Source organism: Pelophylax lessonae (genome assembly GCF_965119305.1).
Source record: "Pelophylax lessonae genome assembly, chromosome: 3".
Lineage (NCBI taxonomy): Eukaryota > Metazoa > Chordata > Amphibia > Anura > Ranidae > Pelophylax > Pelophylax lessonae.
This window is the reverse complement of record NC_138770.1, coordinates 249,015,918-249,042,651: the sequence shown is the minus strand read 5'-3', so window position 1 is coordinate 249,042,651 and position 26,734 is coordinate 249,015,918. Positions and strand designations below refer to the sequence as shown.

Sequence of the window (26,734 nt, the reverse complement as noted above, 5' to 3'; positions counted from 1 at the left end):
AAAGATTAACTTCATCTTACAGCCAAACCCTCTCTGGCTGCCAAAGTAGCACTGGTGTCTCCCTAACACGTACAATGGGGATCTGAAGCTACCCTACTTTATCCAAAGCTAAATAAACTGTTATAGCTGGGATTTTCACTTCAATATATTTGAAGGATGGCTCAAAGGGTAACTCCCCTTTCGTGGGGAAAAAAATAGCAAATAAAGAAAAGATAATATAGTGTATACAATTGCGATACAAGTCATGGAACAAAAATGTCATTTTTGATGAGATACTTCCAATAAGAACATGTCTAAAGGGATTTCCTCATAAGTGCCCTGCAGCTGCACAGCTGATAGATAATTATGAAACCACTCCCATTTGACCCACTCAGCACAGAGGAACAAACAGGGATTTCTTCAGAATAACAAAAGGTAGGAATCTGCAACAAAGTTTGTTATAATCCTTGCAATGTACAGAGATCACCCAGAGAGGAATGTTTTTTTCTCAACAAAAGTGGAGTTACGCTTTACTTTACTGGGAAGTGGTGGGGGGACCTCTCCCACTGCCTATATAAAGTAATCCTGGGGCAATTGCGCCACTGGGACCACTTTTATTTGGGAAGCCTGCTGCCTGCTGTAAATAAAGATGCCAGGGTTTTGGCAGCTAGCCGCTGACATAACCCCGATATTTAAGGTCAAAGTAATCACATATATTTACAGTTAGGCGGTCGGCAAGTGGATACTGAAAACATTTTAACCATAGTTTTTATATACTGTACAATATTAAAAGTGTATCTAAAAGCAAAAATATTCATTATTAATTTTAAAACATTTTAACCATAGTTTTTATATACCGTACAATATTAAAAGTGTATCTAAAAGCAAAAATATTCATTCTTAGTTTGATGTAGTGTATGAAAGGGTTAGCAACCCAGTTTTTTTTTTTTTTTTTTACCTCTTGCCGTCTGTGTCACAGCTTGGCAGATTCACCCTATATTTGTTCTAGTGACCATTATCTCTGTAATTTAACATTAGAGAAAATCCAATTTGAGTTGTCACCAGTACAGGATTAGAGGTGAAATCTTCCTATGGGGTCGCTTGTTATAGTAACCACTGTCCAAGAGGGTTTCTTTCACTTTGGATGTTGGACACAGCCAGCAAGTTAAAATTGACAAGGGCTTAAACTTTTAGCTACTCTATTTGGGCTATTTATACTTTATTAAAGCAATATCAAACACTCACATTTCCAGAAAATGTGTAAAAAAAAAAAAAAAGTTATTCAGTGCTAGAATTCCTGCTGTCCTGCCCCTGCAAAGTTAAGGATGCATTAATGTAAGGAAGAAAATAGGCAGTTATAACTATATTGATGTGTCTAGAATATAGAACACATAGTGTTCAGAAAATATTTGGGACTTTATATGAGATGTGGCCAGTTTACAAATGATGATGTAAATAATAATTCATATACACATGCTGGTAAGCACAAAACAAGTATAGAATCAATTGACATCACGTATTTATTAATATATAAATGGCAGTTAACATCATCGTACAAATACAATACAACAGCAGTAAACAGGCATAAAAGGTATGTATATATAAAATCTAATAAAACCATACACAATATTAAGGACAATGAAAGAAATTTTCCAAATAATAATGGTTAAGATGAATGAAGAAGAAGTATATGCATGATGGAGCTTGTAAATAAGTTTTGCCTCATAAGCTCGACGCGTTTCGTGAAATAAATTTTCACTTCCTCAGGAGCAGGCATGATAATAATATCTAAAAAAACACATATACACAGATGATATTGCATCCAATGAAGGGATATATTTAATAATTATTGCGTAAGAGATATAACTTACACATGGATATTAACTGTCAATGAGGCTGTAAAATCGCCCGGAAACAAGTCCAAGGTGGGAACTGAGAGAGCGTTGTCCCCGCACAAGGTCAAAGCGCAAGGTCCATACGTGTAATAAAGATCTCAGTAGAAGGTCTTAAAGGGCTTGGCTTAGTAGTCGCATAAAGCTGTACAAAAAAATATCAGACTGGTAGTATCAATAAGGAGATCATAAACTTATATTAGTAAAGTAGGTGAGCCCAGACCAAGATAGCAGAAAAACAAACAAACTGTGTATGGCTGTACATCAGCCAGTCCGGATAGATATATTGATGTGTCTTTGACTTCAGTGAATTTCCATGCACATAGTACCATGGGTATGCATCAAATTACATTTTAAGAGATACAATTAAGTTATCATTGTTATGCTTGGGGATGGCAACCTGCATAATTTTACAACCCAAAAACCAGGCACAATGCTGACATAACAAATTCAAGTGAATAAAGGACTATAAGATAAAAAGCATGACTAGTCTTTGTAAACCCTTGCTATGGATACATGTATACATTTTTTGAGTTGTGAGATAAGGAAGGATCTCTTCACAAGTTCCTGGAAGCAAGTATACTTTGTATAGATAAGGAGGAAGGTTCCATACATTACAAATCCTTTGTATCTGGCAGTTTATCCCCTTGGTATGCAGAGTCTCATTCCTCTGCAATGAATGGTTCTACTATCATTACTCTACAATGGAGGGACCAACTCTTTAAATTGTTGATGTGGTCATCATCACCAACTTCTCTGATAACCTCTCTATGACTAAGCCACTTAGTACTGGTAATGCACCTCTCAGGGACTGTAATGGTGAGATCACTGTTTCTGGTTATCCACGCCTGAACACCTGCTGCAGTCGTCCGTCTTCAATGTATTCATACTGATACACGCTGCATTAACATCTTTTGTTTTCTATTAAGAAATAAACATCCATGTAATCCAGCACTGAAGAGCTACCCATGCACACATAATCTGTGTGAGCTCACAAAGGACCCAAACGTGTTGATATATTTTGCATGAGTTTGTACTAAACGGTAATCGAGTATGCTAAATTTATATGTGTACAGTATTTTATTTTTGTAAGAATGCGCACACAATGTAAAGTTAGCAACACTTACAATCATTCTTTTTTAAAGCAGAACTTTACCAGGGACCCCAAGATGATGATGAATAAGTGGTTCAGGTGAGAGCATGGCACTGGACCTCTGGACAGGTGAGTGTCATTTACAGTATTTGTAGCTGCTGCCTTAAAATGTTCTTAATACAGGGCGAAGATCCTCCTTAACATTCTGATCACAAGATTCTTACAGTGGTTGTAAAGGCTGAAGGATTTTACCTTTATACATTCTCTGCCTTAGGGTAAAAAACCTTCTGCATGCAGCTCAGTGCCCACCACTGCTGCCAATCAGTGCTCACCTGTGTCTTCTCATCAATGTCACCTACCACCTATCAGTGTCGCCTACCAGTGCCCATCAGTCCTGCCTATCCGTGTAGCCTCTTCAGTGTCTCCCTATCAGTGCAGCCTATCAGTGCCACCTACCAGTGTCGTCTACCAATGCTGCCTATCAGTCACGCCTATCACTGCTCATCAGTATCGCCTATCAGTACCCATCAGTGCTGTCTATCATTGCAGCCTCATCAGTGCCCCCCAGTGCTGCACTGATGAGGCCTCATCAGTGCAGCCTATCACTGTCGCCTACCCGTGCCCATCAGAGTTGCCTACCAGTGCCCATTAGTGAACATATCAGTGCTCATCAGTGTTACCTTAGATAACTTACCTATCAGTGCTCATCAATACCACCTATCAGTGCCCATCAGCGCTGCCTCTCAGTGCAGCCTCATCAGTGCCTCTTTATTAATGCCCACCAGTACTGTCTCATCGGTCTCATCAGCACCGCCTCATCAGCGCACATCAGCGCTGCCTCATGAGCGCACATCAGTGAAGGAGAAAAATTACCTGTTTGCAAAATTTGATAAACTATGAAAACGTTTTTTTTATTTTTAAATTTTTCGGTCTTTATTCATTTATTTAGCAAAAATAAAAAAAAACAAGAAGTGACTAAATACCACCAAAAGAAAGCTCTATTCGTGTGAAAAAATGATAAAAGTTTAGTTTGGGTAAAGTGTTGCATGACCGCGCAATTGTCATTTAAAATGCGACAGCGCTAAAAGCTGAAAATTGGCCTTGTCAGGAAGGGGGGAAAGTGGCCAGTGGGAAAGTGGTTAATCTATATGTAAGTGATAGAACTGAAGGTTTGATGGGTAAGGTATGTCTTTTTGGTGATGGTACAAATTTGTGCAATAGGGTTGATATCCCTGGAGGTCTGTAACCAGGAACATGATTTGGCATTGCTGGAAGATTGGAGAGAGCACAACATTGGGGGTACAGTGTGAGCCAGCACTACAGAGGAAAAGGATTTGGGGGTGCTTATTTCAGATGATTGCAAAATACTGTGTCCATTCTGAGACCTCACTTACAGAAAGATATTGATGAGATAGAAGAGTCCAGAGCAGGGTAACAAAAAATGGTGAAAGGTCTGGGGGATAAAACATATAGAGAGGAATATCAGGAACTTAATATGTACAGTCTGGAGGAAAGAATTAAAGCTGTAAGGGGAGACACGATTGAAACCTTTAAATACATCTAGAGGGTGAATTAGGTCCAGGAAGGCAGTTTTTTCAATATGAAACCAAAATCAAGAATACGGGGACATGACCTCAAACTAACTGGAGGAAAATTCAAAAGGAATATTAGAAAGTATTATTTTACTGAAAGGGTAGTTGATGCTTGGAATAAACTACCAGCAGAGGGAGTGAGACAGTCAACAGTAAATGGCTTCAAACATGCAAAAAGCTATTTTTTTCAGCTGGAACTTGGTGGAATTCAATTCCACCCCCTTTGGCTGAGACCCTCTGCTCCCTGCTCAAAACTATCATTTGTAAACCCTGAAGTTTGGCTTCTGTGTTTAAAAGTGACAGCTTGACTCCCAACAGATCTGATCTCTTGAACAGCTCCCACTAAGTGCAGGATGGGTACAAGGGAGATGCAGGTGCCTGGGCTGCAGCGTGGCCATTGGCGAAGGGGGGTCGGGGGATGCCTGGGTAGGCTGAACCTCTGTGGTCTCCATTATTTCCTTGGTACCAGGAGGATGCTGACACCCCTTTTGGATGATCTCCCTGCAAGTAAAAGAGGTGAAGTGGTCTACAGTGTGTGGGGAGGTTCTAGAGCTGGCTAGGTGCTTCAGCTTAATACGGCAACAAAAGCAGGACATGTGGAAGATGGTGGAGTTTTCAAGGAGGGGCGAGGGATGATTGTGTGCAGAGGTCACAGATGAAGAGGAGTGAAAGTGAGATGTGGATGAGAGTGCAGAGGTAAGCAGTTGTGGAAAAGGGCCGAACAGTGAACTGTGCGTGTAACCCTGTGAACTCTGCACGTAATGCACTCCTGGTTTTTAATGCGCCTTTATGATTCTCCCACTATTAGTGAAATTTGGCCACAACCACTATTTAATGCAATAGTAAGCAGTAGGCATACTAGAAAGGACCTGGGAAATGGAACAGAGAAACACGGCCATCTCTGGATTGGTGTCTCATCAAGGGTGTTTGAGGAAACAGAGAGGGTTTGGAGGAGCTCAAACTGAAGAATGTGGCCCTCACTAGAACTGTGTCTTGTCAAGGGTGTGCAAGAAAGCCCACTGGAGCAGGAAGGGCCTGGGAACTGAAAGGAGGAACACAGCCCTCATTGAAATGCCATCTAGCCAAGGTTGTAAGAGGAAGCACACTGGAACAGAGAGGATGTGGGACCTAGAGCTGGGGAACACCACAATTGACACTGCATCTTACCAAGCGTGCACGAAGAAGCCCAGTGGATCTGGATAGGAGGAACATGGCATTTGCTAAAACCATTGTCTTGCCGGAAATGCACATGTCCATGTGGGAGCAGGTAATGCAGAACCCCCCAAGGTGCTAAGTCTAAAGGCAAACCAATATTCACCAGGGACCGCCTTGTGGGGGTTTGGACTGGTTAACTGCATGCTAACCCCAGGTTCACCTGCTCTAAGCACTACAGACCACAGAGAACTCAAATCAGGAAAACAGCAGGATGCCTTGGACATAAGACCACATATGCCTTGGACAGAAGACCACACTGAAGACACAAGCAGGATATAGGGTAGAGGTTAGGGCAGTGGACTTGGATATCAGGTAACAAGGCAAAAGTCTGGCCCGGTGTAGCGTTAAAAAACTCTACCTACCCTCGTCACTTCCTGTCATATACATAATGGAACAGCTGAGCAGCTTAGCAGTGCGCATGCTCACAGCTCCGGATACGTCATTGAACAGCTGAGGAGCTTAGCATTGCGCATGCTCGGAGGGTAGGGAATTTTCACCGTAGTGTGTTGTAAGGTTACACCGCATCAGCTGTTGCGGCGGTTACATTAAAACATCTCCCCTGCAACATGAATCATCTCCGCTCCTACCCCTGTTACTTCCCTGATGTCGGCTACTAAATGTAAAAGCGGCGGGTGTATGAAAATATAAATCATGGAGATCTCTGCTCCATGATTTATATTTTCATAGACCCGCCACCGCTTTTACATTTAGTAGCCGAGATCAGGGAAGTGACAGGGGTAGGAGCGGAGATGATTCATGTTGCAGCGGAGATGTTTTAATGTAACCGCCGCAACAGCTGAGGCGGTGTAACGTTACACACACTACCGTGATAATTCCATACCCTCCGAGCATGCGCAATGCTAAGCTCCTCAGCTGTTCAATGACGTAGGTGCACCGAAAGTGACGAGGGTAGGGAATTTTCACGGGTATGTTTTTTTCACGGAACACCGGCAGTAAACAAAGATAACAAAGAACAAGCTAAAGATCAGGGAGGGCAGTGGACATGGAAAACTCAGAACATAACAAAGGTCAGGGCATGCAGTGGACATAGATAACAGGAACAAGCCAAATATCTCTACACAGAGAACAAACTGAAAAGGGTATGGAAGGAGCACTTGCTACAATCAGGCAGCTATCTAGTAATGTTACTGGAGCAGTAAGCTGGAAGCTGAGCGAAGTTTAAATAGACCAGCGAGGAGAAAAACACAGTGCTAATTGGCTGCAGTCAAAAGAAGAGCTCTGCACTGATTGGCAGTGACTGCAAGTTGCACGGATTTACAAAGGCCATGACACTTAGATATTTTTACCAACTCAAACATTTTGAATCAAACAACAATCAAAGATCCTCCTCTTTTCGGGTCCCCCACTGGTGCTCTGGGCTCCTCCTCTTCTCTGTGTGCCACCACTGAAATCTGCTTCCTATGGTGGCACACATGTGGGCTTGATCCCAAGCTGTGCAGTGCGTTTCTATTTACACACACAGTGCAGCTTGGCTCCACCCCAGCTCGCTCATCACTGGGTTTGATTGACAGCAGCAGGCGTCAATGGCTCCCACTGCTCTCACTGAGTCCAGTGAGGAGAGAGAGTGCCACTGCTCTTGGGCACAGCGCTGGTTTGAGATCGGGCTCAGGTGGGTATTTAGTGGAGGCTGCAACCAGGTTTTTACAATAATGCAGAGAATGCATTAAGTTTAGAAAATAAAATTACCAAATGTGGCAGTGGAGGGAGGTGGAGGGGGGCACTTTAAATAAAAGTTCAAGGTGTCAGTTGGGCACAATCATATATTTCTGTACAGTCATGATTTGAGAGCGTTGTTTAGGTTTTCCATGTGTATGGTCAGTTCACATCAATCACTTGATTGCTCAAGGTCTTCAGCTCCTGCACTGGTATATCCCATATGGACCTGAGCAATTTTTACTTTTTAGCTAGGGGCCTTCTAATTTGGCAACAATGTTATTACTTTTGATACCAAAGTAGTATGTGCATAATTAAGGGGGGTTTTCTTTTAGTAGTTTTGTATTACAAAATGTATTTAATTTTTTCTAGATATTCTAAAAAGTAAAGTTTTTTTTCCCCCAATTTCTTCAGTGGTGGTTAAAAAATGAATGATACCTTATTTAAAAAAAAAAAAAAAAATACAAATGTTACTTTATGATTTATCCTATGCAATAATGCATAATCAATGATCATAAACCTCTGATTTAATCTGTCTCCACAGACCCAGTTCCTACCCTCTTGCCTCTTGGACTACTTCATATTGCCTCTCATAAAGTATAAAGAAGGTATAGATAATTGTCTCTGGCGGGACAAAGATTTGGGGGGGGGGGGGGGTTGCTATTCTCTACTCTATCCAAAATGAAAAACTAAAGTTTTGGCGTTAGATAGACTTTAAAGTAAAACTTTTTCACAAATCAAAGCTGGTTAAAGTACTAGGGAAGGAAAAGCAAGCAATTTGTATGCTTTCATCGAATTCTACTAACTGTCCATGTTTTGTAGATGTCGGATTCTCTGTTACAATAAAAACTACACTATTGCACTTTAGTTATTTTTATGCTGACCATACACTGTTTGAATTTCAGCTGGTTCCTGCTGGCATGGCTGAAATTTGAGTTGCATAAGGCCCTGCCACCACCGCTCCTCTTAACAAAAGTCAGTTGTTCGATCGATTTTTGTCAAAGGAGCCTGTTGAAAAATTGTAGGGCGAACAACACCTGAATCCAATCAGATGCAGATACTGTTGGGATAATCTGATAGCTAATGGCACCGGCAGTCAGAGTACAATAGTCTGGAAGGGGGGATTCATCCATCTGTGCTTTTAGCATGTATAGAGATATCTTAGTGAGCTTGTGTACCCTCCTAGGTGACCTCTGACAAGTCACAGACTTACCTGTCCATTCTACAACAAGTTTTCCCTGTGTGACCTGCTGAGGTTTCTTACTCTACTTGTCCTGGTGTATAGTCTATGCCCAAAAAACAGGTTCTTTCCCAAGGATACAGGAATTGGTTTGCATATACCGGTCAACGTATATTACAAGGATTTTCGGAAACTTTGCTGCAGAGCCCTACCCGTTTATTCTCTGAATTGTCTGAATGGGAGTGACTGGTTCATTTTAATCAGCTGATGCACTTTCAGTGTTCCCATGAGAAAAGGTGCAGTGTCTGCATACCTTTACAAATATTTAACCCTTTAGGAGTAACATGAAATTTCTGTTGCAGAAGATTCCTAAATTCTGACTTGTATCTTAGTGCAGACTTCGGAGAAAATCAGTGAGCCAATCACACAAGCAGGAAATTACATTTCTGTGAATTCTACAGAAAATTATAAGGGCTACAGACTAAAAAAAAATATGACCTTTCCTTTTCAAATAAAATAAAATCACATAATTGTAAATGCTACCCTTCAAAGCCGGTTCACACATATGCGATATCAGACATTGCATGTGATTCGTAGCGCACTGCTCTGCAAATCACATGCAATGTCTGTGCGATGCAAATTCAGCCATACAGATTGAATGGCTGAATTCGTATCTCATTCGGACACAACTCACACAGGACCCTTTTTTGGGTCCACACCAAAATCGGATTGCATGGGTGTTCACACCTATGCGATCCGATTCATGTCCGAACTGACAGTTAGCACTGCGATATGCGAACTGATCTGGGGGTGTCAACTTTTTATTGACACCCCAGTGATTCGCATATGGCAGTGTGAACTGCCTGCGAGTTGAATGCGATGCAGGAACCCGCAGTGGATTTGCAGGGTTCCGGCATCGCATATTTGTGAACTGGCACTTAGTATCATTTCACACTGATGTGATGCAGAAACCAGCACAATTCCTCCACAGGTTCCCGCATCGCATCTGACTTGCAGGCAGTTCACACTAACATCTGCGCACTGCTGCGGGTGTCAATGGAAAGTTATTGACACCCCCAAATCTGTTCGCAGATCGCAGGTCGGACTGTGGAATCGGATCACATGGGTCTAAACACCAATGCGATCTAATTCCAGTGTGGACTAAAACAAGGGTCCTGCACCATTTTGGTGTGAATGTGATGCGATTTCAGCCATGCAAACTGTATGGCTGAATTTGCATCGCACAGACATTCCATGTGATATGCACAGCAATGCGGTGCGAATCACATGCGGTGTCTGGCATCGTATAAGTTTGAAGCCAGGCTTAAGCATAACTTGTAGTGGTCCATGTGTAATGACACCACATCCGATATGATTATATAGTAATACAAAGAACCAACTATAGGGGGCCTTTTAGCTATTGTATAAGCAATGTTTACAATAGGCTGAAAAAACAAGTGTTTCCATATAGTGACAAATATATCATGATTCATTCCTACTTTAATAAACATTGATAATGTGTATTTGTGTTCAGCATACATATCAGCTTATCTTTGCCTTACCTGCTAATTCTAAGAAAAGCAGTATTACATCTAAAAGCAAACATTTATTAAATTGCAGCTTACCAATTCTGGGAGTTAGTTTTAATTTTTAGTTTTTTTTCCCCCCTTTATTTTCCTCTGGTAAAACACCCAAAACGTATGTTGTTTTTCAACAGAACAAGATCTACAAATGTAGCAGATTAGAATGTTTAGACTAGGGCTGGGACAAGGGGTGGGCAGGAGGGAGGCTGCCCTGGGCGCAATGGTTTATTGCAGGCATAGGGATGCCCTGACCCTAACCTTAAAGGAAAGGGGGAGGGGGGTGGTGCAATTTGGCATCTTTGCCCGGGGCGCTGGATGACCGTGTCCCGGCACTGGTTGAAACAATACCATTCCCCACTGACAGGGGTACTTACAAAGATCAGCTTTTATTTATTCATATAAAAACCTTCATCCCAAAAGAAGTTTTGCTTCAATCTGTTAGTGTATCCGAATCTGCTAGTACATCTAAAGCCTGGTACACATTGGGCTGAATGTTGGACAGCATCGGCTGGTTTAATAGAAACCGGCTGACATTCGGCTCCGTGCATATTGCAGTCGGTCTGACAGAAGCCAACCTTTCAGCCGGCTTCTGTCGAAGGGGCATGACTGATAAAGGATTGCCGATCAACTCCTGAACAGTGTTCTCAACCAATGGCTGACAACTCTGATCGGAGTGTTCTGGCGGGGGGGGGCGTCCTCCTGACAGAACACAATAGCTCAGCAGGGGAGTTTGCTGTACTAATGTCAGATAGTTAGTACAGTGACTCCTGAGCGGTCAGGCTTTTTTAGTTCGGCCCTGTTGGTGTGTACAAGGCTTTAGGCTGGTCATACATTACACACAATGTTCTTATTCAATTTAGATTTACCTCCAGCTATGTATTGGCATGGGCACCCCTGACTGCATGCAAATTGAAAGAGTTTAGGTTATGTAGTTTTGATATATCTAAAGAAAGTTGTATAACGTATGCAGTGGCGTAGCGTGGGTTGTCAGCACCCGGGGCAAGGCAAGTAATTTGCGCCCCCTAACCTGCGGGATTTTAGCACTCGAGTCTCTTCCACTAGATTAGTTAATCTTAGTTGCCTCGGACCCGCTTCCTGATTGGCCAGGAGGAGGATCCTTGTGACAATAGCGAATTTTCATTCGCTATTGTCACACAATGGGTGGGCTCGGGGGCGCACTGCTCTGCGCCCCGGGTCCACCCTTTTTTGAAGCCTATTAGAGCCTCTGGCTCTAATCAGGTGATAACCCACTCTGTGACAGCGCCAGGCTGCTGACACACTCGCTGCTAAACTGACTGAGCAGTGAGGAGAGGCGGCATAGGCGGGGCTTGGCTTGCAACGCCACCCCACCCTACACCAATGGACAGGTGAGGCACAGTCCAGCCCCGCCCTGACCCACCATTTTCAGCCCTAGGGCGGACACGCTGGAGATCTCCCAGCCTACAGATGGAGGCAGCCGCAGACAGTGTTTGAACTGTGTATGCCAGAGTCAGACAGACAGAGTGACACTGCAGATGCGCCCCCCCCAGATGTTGGGCCCGGTCCCCCCTGCACCCCCCACGCTACGCCACAGAATGTATGGCCAGCCTTAGGCCCCTTTCACACGGGCGGATAGATTTCCGCTTTTAGCTGCAGATAAAGGAACATATTTACCCAGGGCCGTCTTTATTCTTGATTGGACCCTGGGCAAAAATTTTCTTGGGCCCTCTTGAATCCACTTATCAACTATTTGGGAGCTCAAGGGGCAGCTGCTTTGGGCCCCACAACAATAACTAGACCCGGGGCAGCTGCCCCTTTTGCCCTGTGTTAAAGACAGCCCTGTATTTACCACAGCTAAATGCAGACAATGCATCCCTATGGCCCTGTTCACACAATGCGTTTAGTAATGTATTCATAACATACTGTTTTCTGCATTTAGGAAAAATAAAGTTGATAGCGTCCAGGAGCGATGAACTGCAGCTATCTGTACAGAAGAAATAAGTAAACCGTTTCTACACAAAAGGCAAAGAATTTACTAACGCAGCTGCATGTAAACCCAAGTAATCACATATATAAACGCAATGTACAAACGTGAGTGATCTCTGTGCCAGGAGTGTTGGAATTTCAAATGAACAAAGCATGCTTTTACCATCAGCAATAAATACCGTCAATAATGCCAGACCGTCAATAATGCTGCCCAAAGGTGCCCCCTAGGCTCCTTCATCCAGAGTGGGGGGGGGGGGCGCTCTAATACCGGTGGTGTGTTATTGGCCAGATCACCGGGTGAAAACACAGGGAAAAAAGCCTAGAAAAAGAAAACTAACGCAGCCACTACATCTAATAAATAGTAAGCTGCAATAAAATGGAATTTCTTGCAGTTTTGAGTTTAATACCGCTTTAAACGTTTATATTTGATCAAGCTATGCTGGGAATCAGAGATGTTCCAATGAATTGGGACCCTCACAAAGCTGAATTTTCTAGTCACACATAAGGATTTCTATTTTGCTCAGCATATAGCTGTGCTTTGTAATTGTTTTTCTTTTCTTCTTCTTTATTTGTATGTACATCAGTTAAGTGCAGCATTGATACAGAACAATACTGTCCATACATCCTTCATGATACATGGCAGGTGAATGCATTGCAGATAAAGTCATGCAAAGGTCATCCATGTGAACCCCTCTAGTTTTAGGATTAGTGAGAACCTTGACATTTGTAAATGGTGAGTCACAGGCAGCATTCCTCCATACAATGGACAGAAGAAGGTGAATGGGACAGACACCTGCCTCACCTGTGCAGTCATTGTGATCAGAGCACACAGGTGTAGGGATGGTGGAGGGATGAGGGATTAGTCAGCACACACAATGATGGGGGGGGTGCCAGCAGGAAGGAATGGAGAGATGTGACAGGTAGAAGTCATTGTGATGATCAGAGCACACAGGTGTAGGGATGGTGGAGGGATGTGTAGGGATGGGGGATTAGTCAGCACACACTATGACAGGGGGGTGCCAGCAGGAAGGAATGGAGAGATCTGGGAGGTAGAAGTTATTGTGATCAGAGCACACAGGTGTAGGGATGGTGGAGGGATGTGTAGGGATGGGGGATTAGTCAGCACACACAATGACAGGGGGTGCCAGCAGGAAGGAATGGAGATATGTGGGAGGTAGAAGTCATTGGAGCATAAGCTGATTTATGGGAAAGTAGAGAGGGAGCTGGAGGATGTCAGAGATAAGCCTGGTGGGAGGAGGTGATGGAAGGGGCAGGACACCCTCTGGGAGGAGGGATGGGCACACACACACTATATGTAGCTGGGATCTGCAGCTCTCTGATCACAGACAACTCCACCAACACACCAAGATGACGATGCCAGGGATCTGCTGCCTGCTGGCTCTGCTGCCCTTCACCATCCATGCTGCCCCCTCCCAGGATCAGCCCCCCTCTGACATCCCCACTAATAGCAGAGTAGCCCGACATGCAGCCCGACTCGCACTTCATTTCTTCAACTACCAATCCGGCTCTCCCCATCAGCTGCTTGACGTGACAGATGTCAAGAAAGCCACCCTCGTGGTAAGTGTCAACAGTAACCTGCAGCAGCCAATCAGATTTAATCTGCAGCTTGTGCTTACTTCACTTTCTGCATTGTTTTCTGTTACTTTGTTCACTTGCTTTCAGAATGTTGGTTTTAATGAGATCTAACAAGGAGGGAGAGGGAGAGGGGCTTGTATATTTACTAAAACTGGTGCAGCTGTGCATAATAACCAATCAGCTTCCAGGTTGGAGCCCTCGTTCACATTAAGTGCCGGTTCACACTATTGCGATGCAGGACCACTGTGAATCTACTGCGTGCTCCCGCATCGCATCTGCAGCACAGGCAGTTCACACTGCCATATGCGATACACTGGGGGTGTCAATTCAAAGTTAATGACACCCCCCCCCCCCCCCAGATCAGATCGCATATCGCAGTGCGATCTGACAGTTCGCACAAGAATCAGATTGCACTGGTGTGAACCACCCAATGCGATCCGATTCTGCTGCAGACCAAAAAAAGGATCCTGTGCGAGTTCACTGGAATTGCGGTGCGAATTCAGCCATACAAACTGTATGGCTAATTTCGCACCGCACAGACATCGCATGTGATTTTAGGAGCAGTGCGCTCCGAATCACATGCGATGTCTGCCATCACAATAGTGTGAACCGGCACTGAATGCAGCTTCCAAATTATGCAACTTCATCTGAAGTTGCACGATTTCAAAGCCACATGTCAGTGTCACTTTTGAGACATCTGTGCGGCTCGATGCACAGATATCTATGCAAGTCGCACCTGAAATCGCCAACAGTAGTGCAGGAACGACTTTTTCAAATCGATGCAGCACCGTAAATTTGGCGTTGCATTGATTTGAACATGGTCATTGTCGCAAGGGTGCGACTTGGACAAATCGCATGACACATCGCTCCAATGTGAACTAGGGATCATTGTCAAAGCTTAATTGAACAAGCTGAGGTTAAAAGCTGATTGGATATACACATGCTGCTGGTGAACCTTGATTGAAATTAATTAGATCAAAGATGATATATATATATATATATATATATATATATATTTTTTTTTTTTTCCGATCCATGTGCCATTTGATCAAATCCAAAAACCATAACTTCACTTCTGATCAGTTTAGACACCATTTAATTTAGATCTGATTCAATCTGCCAGGGTAGAATATTATCACTTGGTTTGCACTGTGATATAAGGTTCATGAATCCAGTTATATTTCGATCGATCAGATTATGAGATTACATGGGTAAAAACAGAAAAGTCAGTTTCAATCATTTAATTATGATTGTATCTTCACCATTTATTGGAATTCACTTCCCTAAATGTGGTATGGCAACCTAATGGGTTATTGACTATAGATTGGTTATTCCAGTCGGAAGAAAGCGATCAGAAAAGAAGTTGATAATTTAAGTTGGGTACACACTATACAACTTTTGTTGCTAGATTTCCTTTAGATTTACCTTTAACTATGCAGTGCAAGGGCCTGCCAGATTGCATACAAATTGAAAGTGTTTAGATTTGACCTCATATTATCTGGTTTTAGTAAATCTAAAGGAAAAAAATCGAAAGAAAATTGTATAGTGTGTGTATGGCCCATTACTGAAGCGTGTATGGGTCACCATGAGGCTAGCCATACACTCGCTATACTGCTTGATTGTACATTCTCCTATTATCAATTGTATAGTAATAGTGCCTGTGTGATTCTAAACAAATCAACTAGATTGCTTTCATAGCTTTGGTAAAGCTGCCCATAGATGCCTTGCAATTTGCCTGGTTCAGCAGAGACCAGCCGAATTTCAAACCATCTTTGGCTGTTTTCGCTCAACCGAAGTCGAACGATCAAGTTCTGTCTAATGGGACTTTTGGAAGACATTTGTTGATCGGTTTTTTTGCTGACAGCGGAAGAGTCCTCACTATACAAAACACAGAGAGGGCGCACCGACCTAGTGCATTATCCCGAGACAAATAATTTATTGAATAAAAACACAGTAACAAGGGCAACAGAAAATTGTGCATCACAGATCTCTGTAGATTCCATCCAATGTGTCAACACGTAAGGGTATAAGTCACTGAAGACCCCTGTGGGGCTAACGCGTTTTGAGGAATTCCTCTTCTTCAGAGCCACACCAGCGAAAGAGTCCTCACTGTCAGATTTCAGTGGCACAGCGGAGAGGATTCCTCCATCTGCCTTACATGTGTGGATGGGGGTATCCATTTGTTATTTTTGATCAGCCTGCTGGCCATACACTATGCAATCTGATTGTACAATCCCTTTAAACTGGCCATACGCTGTACTATCTCTGTACAATCTCCTTAGCATTTACCAAAAGTATATATTATACGGACAAATATAGACTATTAAACTTGTATCCAATCAGGCAGGCTTTTATGCTATATAGTTGATGGTAAATATAAAAGATTGTACAATCACATTGTACAGTATATGGTTGGCTTTAGGTGTACCAACTATGTAATGTATGGAAAGCAAAACCTGAGAAAATTCTCAGCTCACTTAACCAAGCAGTCTGCTACCAACTAAATTATCCTGTCCAACAGTATGCGTTAAAAATGGGTTTAGTTTGCACACATTTGCGTAAGCTGCAGAACCCCTCCAAGGCACCCCCGTATTCTCTGTAGTCTCCACTCTTGTATATCTAGGAGAGCCTCAACAGTGGAAGCACATACATTCTAATGGAAGATAGGAGGCAGGGGAGCCTGGAGGTAGTCCAACTCTGGACACTGGGCACCCAGCATATAGCCACTATGGCAGCAAAGGTGTCCAGTCTGTCCCCTCACCAGTAATCCAACAGTACAAACAAAATGGCCCCTGTCCCCACCTATAACTGGCCTACACAGCAAGGAGCACATGGAAGAGCAATGCATGCAAGACAAAATCAGAGAAATTCCCAGCTCAACTCACCAACCAGTCTGCTTACCAACCAAATTTACCTGTCTAACGGTTGTTAGCAAACACATGCCTAAGCTGCAGAACCGCTCCAAGGCACCCCAATATTTCTGCTGTCCTAACTCTTGTAAATTTATGAGAGCCTCCATAGTAGACGCACATGCATACTAATGGAGAGATGTAGAACAGGTGAGCCTGGAGGTAGCCCACCCCTCGCACTGGCCACCAATGTGAGAGGGTCATTCTTCGCACTGGCCACCAATGTGAGAGGGTCATTCTTCGCACTGGCCACCAATGTGAGAGGGTCGTTCTTTGCACTGGCCACCAATGTGAGAGGGTCATTCTTTGCACTGGCCACCAATGTGAGAGGGTCGTTCTTCCCACTGGCCACCAATATGAGAGGGTCGTTCTTCCCACTGGCCACCAATGTGTGAGGGTCGTTCTTCCCACTGGCCACCAATGTGAGAGGGTCGTTCTTCCCACTGGCCACCAATGTGAGGGGCCCTTCCTCCCACTGGCCACCAATGTGAGGGGCCCTTCCTCCCACTGGCCACCAATGTGAGGGGCCCTTCCTCCCACTGGCCACCAATGTGAGGGGCCCTTCCTCCCACTGACCTCTAATAAATTGGTTCTAGTAGAGGTGAGACATAGAAAATGAAGGGTTCCTCTGGGGTATAAGAATTGAGAAAGGGTGCTGTAATAACTGCTCAATGGGGTCATTAAATTAGACAACTTACACCAGGGTATAATTTAATAAGCAATAGTTTTAACTTTTTATTTCTCAGTAAAGGGCCAGCTGGTGCGTTCCTCCTTCCACACATGACTGGTCCCTTTGGATGTACATTAGTATTTCCTATGTGCCTGGGTTGTACATGCCCCTTGAAAGGGAACAATGATCCTATTAGCATAAAATAAAAAGCTGTGAATTAATGAAAATCGAGCTGGTTGCTATAGTGCTCATGGCATACTTCAGTGGTTGCCATAACAGGCAATCAATTGTGTTTGTTTTTGGTTGCACTGGCATTAATTGGATGCCATGGTTCCATTTACCGAAATAATGTGCTTTTTTGCATTTGTTTACAAGAGAAGGGCCTTTGCTATATAAATAGCTTACTACAATCAATCCATATAACTTGTGAATCCTGACAGTGCCCTAAAGTAAGAGTTAGACATACTGAAGTAAAAAAACAATTTTTATACCTTTTTATGCGCTCTTTAACCACTTTACCACCGGAGGATTTTGCTGTCTTCCGTCCAGGCCACTTTTTGCGATTCGGCGCTGTGCGACTTCAACTGACAATTGCGCGGTCATGCGACGCCGTACCCAAACGAAATTTACGTCCTTTTTTTCCCACAAACAGAGCTTTCTTTTGGTGGTATTTGATCACCTGTGCGATTTTTACTTTTTGCGCTATAAACAAAAAAAGAGCATTAATTTTGAAAAAATAACAATATTTTTAACATTTTTTTTATATGAAATTCCCCCCAAAAAAGATGTAAAAACCAATTTTTTTAAAAATTTTTGGCCAATTTGTTTTATGCTACATATGTTTGGTAAAAAAAATCGCAATAAGCGTATTTTGATTGGTTTGCGCAAAAGTTATTGCGTTTACTAACAAAGGGAAAGATTTCTGTCATTTTTGGTGTTTTTTTTTTAACGCGTAATGGCGGCGATCTGCGATTTTTTTTTTTTTTTTTTTTTTTTTTGCGGGACTGCGACATTGCGGCGGACAGATCGGACCCTTGACTGACATTTTTGACACTTTTGGGGGTACCAGTGACCTTTCTGCAGTAATCAGTGCTATATATATGCACTGTTACTGTAAAAATGACGCTGGCAGGGAAGGGGTTAATTTTATTGGAGAGGGAGGGGTTAATGTATGCCTGGTGCTTACTGACGTGTTGGGGGGGAGGTGACTGTGTGACAGAAGGACAGATCGGATGTCCAGCTATGCTGAACAGTCCGATCTGTCACTCCCTGTCACTATGGAGATCCGCCCGCTGTGTTTACACACAGCGGGCGGATCTCCAGACTCGATCCCCGACGATCGGGTAAGAGCAGCGGTGATCGCCGCTGCTCCTCCCCTGGCCCGACTCCCGCTGTGAATGAAAACAGCGGGAGCGAGCCTCCGGCGGCGCGCAAGCGCCGCCCAGAAGGGGGAGTGTCCAGTCACGTTAATACTACGTGGCTGGACGATAACGAACCACTCTGCCGCAGTAGTATTACTGTGAGCGGTGGTAGAGTGGTTAATGGGAGGATAAAAAGAATACATCATGAGCACAAATTGTTTGTTTGAGGAAAGAGGACAGACCGGTCTTTTGTACAACAGCAATTTTAATACCTAATTTGCAATAAAAGTAACAAAATGAAGGATATTGCCTTTTCAGCACTAGCTAGAACAACTTTTGTCCCATTACATAGCTGAGTTTTTTTTATTAAAGGAGACCTCTACAAAGGAGGCCATCACTGTGACCCCACCATCTACAATAATAAAGTGGCTGTAAACCTCAGACATGAAATCTAAGCAAAGCATATCCTTCTATAGTGTGTACTTGTCTTAATCCAGAGCACTAAGTGTCATTTCTGGCCGCTGCCATCAGCAGGAATCACTTCTTACACAAAGAGAAAAATGGTGACCGGGGAGGGAGCTTCCGCTAATTGACAGCCTCAGCTCTGTTCCTGTTTCTTGTGTAAAGGGGGGGGTTCCTCACTTTCAATCAGCTCTCAATGTAACTTCAGCTCTCTGCCCCCAGTTTATCAGAGCTGATAGATCCTGTGTAAATTCTGTGCTTTGAATTAATGTATGGGAAAGACAGATGTAGATAAACAGGTGCAACTTGTGTAGAAGGATTTGTTTGTATTATCTGGGGCCAGTCACTTCACGGGATATATGGAAGGGTTTACAACCACTTTAACTCCCCTACTGTCATGCTAATCCAATGAAGTCCGTCATTTCTGGGTCTCTGTTTTAGAACAACTATGCAGGTTGGGAGTTATAGGACTTTCATGAACTGCATGCTTGTTGTAAAATATTGAAGCCAGGGATAGCCAGGCTAATAGCAATTCTTAGGAAGTCTGGCCTTTATTTCTCCTATTGCACAATCCCTATTCTAGTCTTTTTTTTTTTTTTGGGCTACACATGCCCAAAAACATCTGCTATGATCAATAATGGGGCTGTCAACTCTCTCACAATGTGCCTGAATTGTCAAAAAAATATAACGTTGGATCACTCTGTGCGAATCAACATTGATTGTTACACGAGAGCTATGTGTGTGTCTGTCTCACCGCACGTGAAACCCATTGGGCCCTAAAACTTCACTTTTATTATAACCTGTTACCTAGATAAAAAAAAAAATAGTTGCTGAAATAAGTTGAATTGGGTGATCTGAAGTTGAGTGACCTTTGGAGTGTTTCCTAAAGAGCTAACTACCTCCAGCTAAACTTGACTCATAATAAAGGTCCAAACTCTGACTTTATATATAATCTTTGCCTCAAACGTGTTTTATGAAATAATAAAATGTGCCCAAATGCATGTAATGATGGTGGCCCTCATTTTTGGCTTTTAATCATAATTGCACTCAGATTGGCATGATTACATCATCACGCACTTTAAATTTGTGGGCCTCGGTCATTATGTATGCATACGTGATGGCGTGATGATGTCATCATGCTGCACATGTATTACTATTTCTGATTGACGTCATCATGCTGCACATGTGTTGCTATTTCTGATTGACGTCATCATGCTGCACATGTGTTACTATTTCTGATTGACGTCATCATGCTGCACATGTGTTACTATTTCTGATTGCAGTAGTGAAGTAACAAGTTGTGCATGTACCTATAAGTTTGGAATTCCTCTTTAAACATAACTGGTTAAAGACCATAGAATGACACATTGTGACTACTTAATTCGATCTGAAAATTATGATTACTGTGAATTCTTGTATTAAAATATTTGCTTTATAGATTTCTAAAAACGTAAGGAATAGCTTTTGCCATTTTTTTTTTTTTTTTTTTATTTTGCTATGGACTACCCATAAATAAAATCTTTTCCTCCAGGTTGTAGCATGTAGTTTCAGCAATAATAAAATATTCCGGAATAGTTTAATAAGGGAGCACTGTTTCCCTGTATGTAAATGATCCCACACATGTCTGCCATCCATTGCGTGGCCTGTTTGTTCTGCTCTCTGGCAGTGAACACCTGAAATCAGTTAGTTGGAGTTACATATTGGAACATCTTAAGTAACACATTCACAAATAGAATGTAAAGGTTATTTATTAAAATGTTGTTTAGTCTCTACAGTACAGAAAATTCCTGCCGCCCTCGAATTTTTAACACACTGTAATAAGAAGCAGGCACCGGGCACATCAGACTCCATTTTGTTCCAGTCTAAAGGTCACTGTACCAATAACTTTTCTGCTTGGTTTTAGCAAGGACTGGCGTGTTTCTGAATTGTTATCCCAGTCCCACCAGTCATAACAAAGTATTGTTTGCCAAGTGCTCTTCTCTCTCCTGTTCCAGATACCAGCATTGTGCTTCACTGCGCGTACAAGATCAGGGCAGCGTACACAAAGTCATCATTATCAGCATGTACGAGGCACATTGTAGCCTATATTTGGGGCCTATAGTATACTAATAACTAGGGTGGAGACAAATCAAATGATTTAAAACATCAAAAAAAATTTTTTTTTAATCAAATACATTTAAAAAAAAAAGGCTTTTGGAGTAAAAAATCTAAAAGATCGGTTACTATTTACATTAACCACTTCAGCCTCGGAAGGGTTTGCCCCCTTAATGCCCAGGCCCTATTTTGCGATTCGGCACTGCGTTAATTTAACGGACAATTACGCGGTCGTGCGACGCTGTACCCAAACTAAATTTACGGCTTTTTTTTCCCCCACAAATAGAGCTTTCTTTTGGTGGTATTTGATCACCTGTGCGTTTTTTTTTTTTTTTTTTTTGCTATCCACAAATGCGACAATTTTGAAAAAAACATTTTTCACATTTTTTTTTTTTTCTTATGACATTCTCAAAAGAAAATGTAAAAATCAAATTTTTTTTATTTTAGGCCAATTTTTGTTTTCTGCTACAATATTTTTGGTAAAAAAAATTGCAATAAGCGTTTTTTGATTGGTTTGCGCAAAAGTTAATTGCGTCTACTAACTACGGGAAAGATTTATGTAATTTTTTAGTGTGTGTGGGTTTTTTTTTTTTTTTCTTCTTTGCGGGACTGCGACATTGCGGCGGACAGATCGGACCCCGTAACTGACATTTTTGACACTTTTGGGGGTACCAGTGACATTACTACAGTAATCAGTGCTATTAATATGCACTGTTACCGTAATAATGCTATTGGCAGGGAAGGGGTTAATACTGTTATAATCAAGTGGTGATCAAGTGGTTAAATGTAAGCCTAGGGGAGTGATTCTAACTGTGGGGGTGTTGGGCTTGTGTGATGATCACAGAGACATGCGATCCTGTATAGCAGGATCACATATTCTCTGTGATCACTTCAGGGAGAAGGACGGTCGGCCGACCATCCTTCTCTGTCAGCGGGGAGAGATCGCCGGTGTCAGACGGCAATCGGAGCCACCTGACACACGCACTGGCTTCCCGGCTGACGAGAGGGAGCACGCCGGCGCACGCTCGCTCCCTAGCCTCCCCAGAGCGAGCGCCGTACGTGTACGGCGATTTGCCTGTGGGAGCCAGCCTGCCACAGTATATCTGCGGCGGCTGGTCGGAAAGCGGTTAATAGTTGAGTTCATTCAGCATGAAATGGAGCTTAAGTTATGTAGCATGAGGCTGTATATTCTGCAATTTTTAATCAACTCATTCAATGAATCCAAGCTTTGCAAGCGGAGATAACATTCACTGCATTGATGCATTCACACAATTTCACACTAACTACCACCAAGAATGAGTCCTTACATTTAAAGAGCACCTGTCATTTCAGATCCATCATGGCAGTGCCTGTTAGCGGGCATCCACTTACCTGCTGCCGCCACGTCCTCCACCTTGTTGTGTCACAACCGCATCACCAACCATCCCATTAAAGTGAATGGGACTGTCGGTAAGTCAACAGCGTGTCAGAGGAGGAGCTGCTGCAGGACAGAGATGACAGCTGCTCTTTAAAAATTATGATTTAAATCCAATCTACCCTGCTAATGTTTTTTTTTTTGCACAATTAAAGCAGAACTCTAGGAAGAACACACAACCGAAGTACAGTGCCTTGCGAAAGTATTCGGCCCCCTTGAACTTTGCGACCTTTTGCCACATTTCAGGCTTCAAACATAAAGATATAAAACTGTATTTTTTGGTGAAGAATCAACAACAAGGTCGAAAAGTTCAAGGGGGCCGAATACTTTCACAAAGCACTGTATATTCCTTTAAAAATAATTAACTGTATCTTACCATATATCTAGCATAGGCATCTGCATTTGTTTTTAATATGGGCCTTCTGCTGTGCAGAGCATGGCAGAACTCCAACTGGGAAGTTGTTTGTGCTAGACCTCTCCATACTGAATGACATCACTGGACTGCAGCAAAGTCTTTGTGATATATGTTTGTCATTTTCTATATATTATATAGAATAGCGTTAGTTTGTCCTTCGTTCTCAGAATAGGGGAAGCATCTGTCATTACTTATTGTGTATGCGCCCTGCAGTTGCAGTGTAGCGTTAATGCTGGCACTAGAGCAGTACCATCTGTCACTGGTTATGATTGTCCGCCAACAAGCTAAATGTGAAAGACTTGCCTGTGAGTTGCACAGTTTTTAGTGTACTCCTGTTCAAAAGGCAACCTACAGTAAAACGATCTGCGGCCAAATTGTTTGTTGTAACCAGAGATGAAGAGGTACTGATCACTGTGGCAGGGGTTGAACCTATAGCTTAACTATCTGAGAGATAGTGTATCCATACCCCTTGAAATTTCCACATTTGGGTCATGTTACAACCAAAAACCGAAATGTGTGTTATTGGGATTTTTATGTGATAAACACAAAGTGGCATATAATTGTGAAGGGAAAGGAAAATGATAAATGTTTTTTTTTTTTTTTTTTTTTTTTACAAATATCTGAAAAGTGTGGTGTGCATTTGTAATCAGCCCCCCCTTCAGAAGTCTCCTAATTAGTAAATAGAATCCAGCCGTGTGTAATTTAACCTCAGTATAAATACAGCTGTTCTGTGAAGCCCTCTGAGTTTTTTTTAGAGAACCTTAGTGATAAAACTGCATCAAGGAGGCCAAGGAACACACCAACAGGTCAGGGATAAAAGTTTTTGTGGAGCAGTTTAAAGCAGAGTTAGGTTATTTAAAAGAAAAAAAAAAAAAAAAACAATCCCAAGCTTTGAACATCTCACAGAGCACTGTTGAGTCCATCATCTGAAAATGGAAAGAGTATGGCACAACTGCAAACCTACCAAGACATGGCCTTCCACCTAAACTGACAGGCTGAGCAAGGAGAGCATTAATCAGAGAAGCAGCCAAGAGGCCCATGGTAACTCTGGAGAAGCTGCAGAGATCCACAGCTCAGGTGGGAGAATCTGTCCACAGGGCAACTATTAGTTGGGCACTCCACAAATCTGGTCTTTATAAAAGAGTGGCAAAAAGAAAGCCATTGTTGAAAAACCATAAGAAGTCCCATTTGCAGTTTGCGAGAAGCCATGTAGGGGACTGTCAGAATATTTATACTGCTCTGAATATAACAGTGTCTATTTATGTAAATAAGCAAAGATCTGTAAGGTAGGAGAAGCTCAACTTATTTCCACAAATCAATATGTAGCGAATTCTTTTTAATCAATTCATTTCTTTTTAAAAGCATATACTAATCTTAGTGAGTACAGTCTACAGTAAGGAATATATAAAAATATTCACAAGACATGTATTCACAATATATGATCAAACTGGAAATGACACACAAAGATAACTCTACATAAAATACAAACTTCAAACAATAAATGCAATGGGATATGTAGCTCAATGATGAAAGTAAAAATAAAAGCAAGATTACCTTTTCTCCAGGTATAGCATAAACCATAGGTAAGTGTTCTATATAAACAGACCACAATTGTCTGCGAATTGCGTATCCGTCAGTCACTCCACTGCAGATGGAGCGAGAATAAGCCATGCAACATGGGAGACTAAAACCGAAAATATTGCGCTGAATCTGATATTAATAAAAATGTATAAAAACAAAAATCAGCTTTTTAGAGAAAAATCTACTATGGTTTATACGGCTGGGATTGTAATCTTATTACCCTTAAATATGCAATATAAAACATATAAGGAAAGAAATAAACAATATTTGAATAAAATCAAATAAACAGCAAGGTATATTTTCCACACTTAAGATGACTGCTAGCTTCAAATGGTCGTTACCAGAGTCTTTAAGATGAATGCCTTATTAAAATGGTGGCCAGTTAGGGAGGAGTTTCGTTTGGCGTCCCTCAAAGTTTCAGAGAAATGATGGAGCAAGATGGCGTATGTATAGATGAGTATATAGATGGATGTGAGTAGTGTGTATGTTGTAGGTGTAATGTGTGTTAGTAGTGTAATGTCTAACATCTGGGTTCTCCTTTTTATATGGTATTGAACAAAGGACCGTTAAAAAAAACGTTAAAAAGTTAAACCCAGAAGGATGAAACATTATCCCCATTGGTTGGGATATCCTATCCATTAACTGATGAGGTCCTAGTCACGTCTCTTTAACCCAATACTTCGGATAATAAAATTAAAGGGATGATTTCTTTATATTTAAGAGTAATCATAAAAGCAACATATAAACTTGTCCATACTCTCAGTACATACATAAATGTCCATCTAGAATCTCCATCATTACCCTGGCAGTTATTGGATCTGGTAAGCCATTTATAAGATTATATTTTTAATACAATATATATATATTTATATTGGAAAATACTGAGTTACCCCAAGACTGCATTTAGTAGCATCTCCAAAGGGGGCAGTATTGTACTGTTCATTAGATTCAGCATATAGAATAATTACCATTATTATCTGATGACCTATCCCAACCTCTTGGCTAGTGAAAATCCATTAATTGTTTGAATTCTGTCAAACACTTCAGACATTTAGGCTAGTATTGTAGGATTTATATCACCTAGCCGAGACTGAAACAAATCTTATACAAAACTCCCTATAAGTGAAGCGATTTAAGTGGAATTAGTTTTACCTAAATAAGATTATTCTGTGCAAGAATATAAAACCAAACTGTGAATATAACATTCCTATATGTATATGTATACATATACGTATAATTATTACTCATATTTTCTTACACACGATATATCTTTAAAACTTATATAGTTTAAATGTCTGATAGATTACACAGGGCTATTGTCCATTGTTAAAATACAGATAAGATTACAAGGGAGACTGGCCATCACTGACTGTTGGTGTCTGGCTAAAATGACCCTTATCTGATGAGATGTCCATGTACCACTTATTTACGATCAAAGACAAGAGATCTTCTATTGAAATTTTAGACTCTCTTGTAAGAGACATTTTGCAAAAGAACATATATGAACTTTCATTCACCTTCAAACAAGATGGAAGCTGTGCTGTTCAAAATCTATATAAGACTGAATATACATGGCTTATTAAATACTATCCCTAAAAAGACTTACAGCTGTAATTGTAGCAAAAGGTGGTTCTACAAAGTATTGACTCAGGGGGGCTGAATACACTTTTTTCAGATATTTATTTGTAAAAAAAAAAATGTAAAACTATTTTATCAATTTCCGTCCACTTAACAATGATGTGCCACTTTGTGTTGGTCTATCACATAAAATCCCTATAAAATACATTTTGTTTTTGGTTGTACCATGACAAAATTTGGAAAATTTCAAGGGGTATGAATACTTTTTCAAGGAGATATATGTACAGTTCTGATACCTACACATCAAATACTAAAATGTATAGAACTGTACTACTGTTAGCTATGGAATGAAAGTGACAAGCATATTTTATGTAGTTTACTGTAAACCCAGATGTTTTATACATTTAAATTCATTTTAGGTTACATTTTATTAAAATTCTGCTTTGAAAAACTAGAAGTAGTAGGGAGTGTCTGAAAATGA

At 41.7% G+C, this 26,734-nt stretch overlaps 1 protein-coding gene across 1 annotated transcript in view; it reads left to right on the top strand.

Moving 5' to 3' along the window:
• The first annotated feature begins 13,444 nt into the window (after nt 1-13,444).
• LOC309551390 (retinoic acid receptor responder protein 1-like) overlaps nt 13,445-26,734 on the top strand; it is a 37,799-nt gene continuing 24,509 nt past the window's right edge. Inside the window, exon 1 of the mRNA XM_082251963.1 lies at nt 13,445-13,751. Coding sequence (XP_082108089.1) covers nt 13,542-13,751 — 210 coding nt within the window. The 5' untranslated portion in view covers nt 13,445-13,541. The remainder of the gene's footprint in view (nt 13,752-26,734) is intronic.